General features: G+C 34.6%; 1 protein-coding gene across 2 annotated transcripts in view; it reads right to left on the bottom strand.

Annotated features, from left to right (window-relative positions):
- The window catches only part of LOC106461291 (amine oxidase [flavin-containing] B-like), a 42,957-nt gene that overhangs the window by 11,034 nt on the left and 29,147 nt on the right, over window positions 1–2,776 (bottom strand). For both annotated transcript variants that reach the window (XM_022388161.1, XM_013921107.2), the window contains 2 exons: window positions 1,988–2,147; window positions 624–723 (listed from right to left, as the gene is read on the bottom strand). In XM_022388161.1, coding sequence (XP_022243869.1) covers window positions 624–723; window positions 1,988–2,147 — 260 coding nt within the window. The remainder of the gene's footprint in view (window positions 1–623; window positions 724–1,987; window positions 2,148–2,776) is intronic.

Below are 2,776 nucleotides of genomic sequence, written 5' to 3' on the forward strand. Positions count from 1 at the left end.
GGGCGTTATAATGTGACGGTTCAATCCCACTATTCGTTGGTAAAAGAGTAGCCCAAGAGTTGGCGGTGGGTGGTGATGACTAGCTGCCTTTCCCCTAGTCTTACACTGCTAAATTAGGGACGGCTAGCGCAGACAGCCCTCGTGTAGCTTTGCGCGAAATTAAAAAAAAACAAACACTGAGCCACAGCTAAGATAAGAAACACAATTAGGTTAAAATTCCGAAATGTCAAGAGTAAATGTGACCAAATAAGTTGTACATAGTCTCGGATGCAGTATATACAATAACTATTGATGATTGGATAACGACTCTCCATAGAGAAGTTGTGATTACTTAGCTGTCTTGTAACTGAAGTTTTAGACCATAGTAATGTGCTGTCGATTAGACAGGGAATATACTAAGGAAAATAACCTAATGCAAGTAGCCAGAATAACAGCTTTGTTAGTGGTGGAGATAATATATTATTGTTGGTGTATCAAATTACATCTTTGTCAATGAAGTAATCTAGTACAACGATGTCAAGATAATTATTGTCAATATTTGGGGTCTTGATGCACATATAAAACGTCCAAAGATCTATCTGGATTCTCCTACAGCATTTATAGACATAAATAGACGAACATACCCTACAATTGCAGGTACGGTCCCATCTGGTTTGGTATCATCAAGAGAGAAGCAAACTGGATGTTCATCGGTATCATTGATAATCATGGATCCACAGTAACCTATACAATAATGAAGAAAAAACCTACTTAGGTAGTATAATAAGAAATTTACAGATTAAAAAATCCAAGTTCATTATGCGGAATCTCTGCAACATCATCTACTGCCCTCTATCGTTGATTACAGTTAATTATTTCAGTCATATCTTAAGATACTTTAAAGCAGTGAACTCTGATTCACACGTCAATAAGTTCATTATGCGGAATCTCTGCAACATCATCTACTGCCCTCTATCGTTGATTACAGTTAATTATTTCAGTCATATCTTAAGATACTTTAAAGCAGTGAACTCTGATTCACACGTCAATAAGACTGATACATATTAAACAATCCATCAATACACGATGTTTTTGATAAGTGATAACTGTTAATATGAAAATCTCATTGAGGAGTTCCATTCAAACAATTCGCCCCCAGTGGTACAGCGGTATGTCTGCAGACTTACATCGCTAGAATCCCTAGAATCCGGGTTTCGATACCCGTGGTGAGCAGAGAACAGATAGCCCATTGTGTAGCTTTGTGCTTAATTACAAACAAACAATTTGGTTGTCCAAACACTTCATCCGCCCTCGAACGATATGTATGTTTTGGCAGCCAAACTCTCTAGTACTTTTAAACAGATGCATCTAACATATTGCTTAATATGTTTTAATTGTGATTATTTTACAATTGCAACTATTGATTCTGTAACCTCATTATAAGTTGGAATTCTTCACTGCATTGTTTGTAAATATTAACTCGATATATATATATATGAAGCGAATTTGAAAAATGAACGAAGCTCATGTATATTCTGTCAAAATAAGTATTTTACATGTGTCATATAGAAGAGTCATAAAGTAACAACAATAAATATATTTAAAGAACGCTTTGATGGAACAAACTTAGAATTTCTTGACACGTATAATGTATCAGATCGTTATGATTCTTAAAATGTGAATGAGTAGGTATCTTTTCACAGATGGGGAAAAAAGATCGCAGAGTTTCAAACAGATGATAAGATAAAATAACTTGTTTGTAAAAAAACTGTACAATAGCACTGAACACTTTGAACACATATTATAAATCTATGTCTTTCCTCCAAAGTGCACTTGATACTAGTTTCTATGTATATGACATAATCAACACAAAGGTGATTATATTAAAACACATGTCAAAGATTTTTACGATGTTTAATTACAATCTGAATTTTAAAGATATACCATATTTTTTAGTATTTATAGTCGAAGAAACACAGAGATAAATCTAAAAAACGCACATACTGACCTTTCTCTCTCCAAAATGGAGTCTTGTAGTACAATATACACTTCATGACACTCCCCATGGGTGTCCTCTGAATCAACTGATTTCTCAAGATTGGTAATGGTGGATTAAAATGAATTTTCATTTGAAGAATAGGTGACATTGCTAGGATGACATACTTTCCCTGTTTAGAACAGATAACACATGCATTTATCAGATGGATGGTTAAATGAATAGTTTGATAATTGGAAAAATATATAAATAGAGATATTGTATGCCGTATCTATGGCAAAGCTACTAAGACTATCTACATCAGTTCTTAATTTTGAGCTACTGACAAAGGGAAAGCAACCAGACAACAGCATCCTACCACTCACCATCCACACTAAGGAACTGACTGTCACTGTTATAACGCATCTACAGTTTAAAGTGTGGGGAATATTTTGTACTTTTGCTAGAATTCCAATCCTGCGAGCCATCTCCGAAATCCAGAACTACAGGGACAACCAACACATTCAACCAAATAATCAAACAAAAACAACAACAGGCAAACATGTATAGGTAGATAGATACCGTACCCGGTATTCATCTCAGTCTAAAGTTTTAAACATATATAGGTAGATAGATGCCGTACCTGATATTCATTTCAGTCTAAAGTTTTAAACATGTATAGGTAGATAGATACCGTACCTGGTATTCATCTCAGTCTAAAGTTTTAAACATATATAGGTAGATAGATGCCGTACCTGATATTCATTTCAGTCTAAAGTTTTAAACATGTATAGGTAGATAGATACCGTACCTGGTATTGAT

Source organism: Limulus polyphemus, unplaced genomic scaffold, assembly GCF_000517525.1.
Source record: "Limulus polyphemus unplaced genomic scaffold, Limulus_polyphemus-2.1.2 Scaffold927, whole genome shotgun sequence".
NCBI lineage: Eukaryota > Metazoa > Arthropoda > Merostomata > Xiphosura > Limulidae > Limulus > Limulus polyphemus.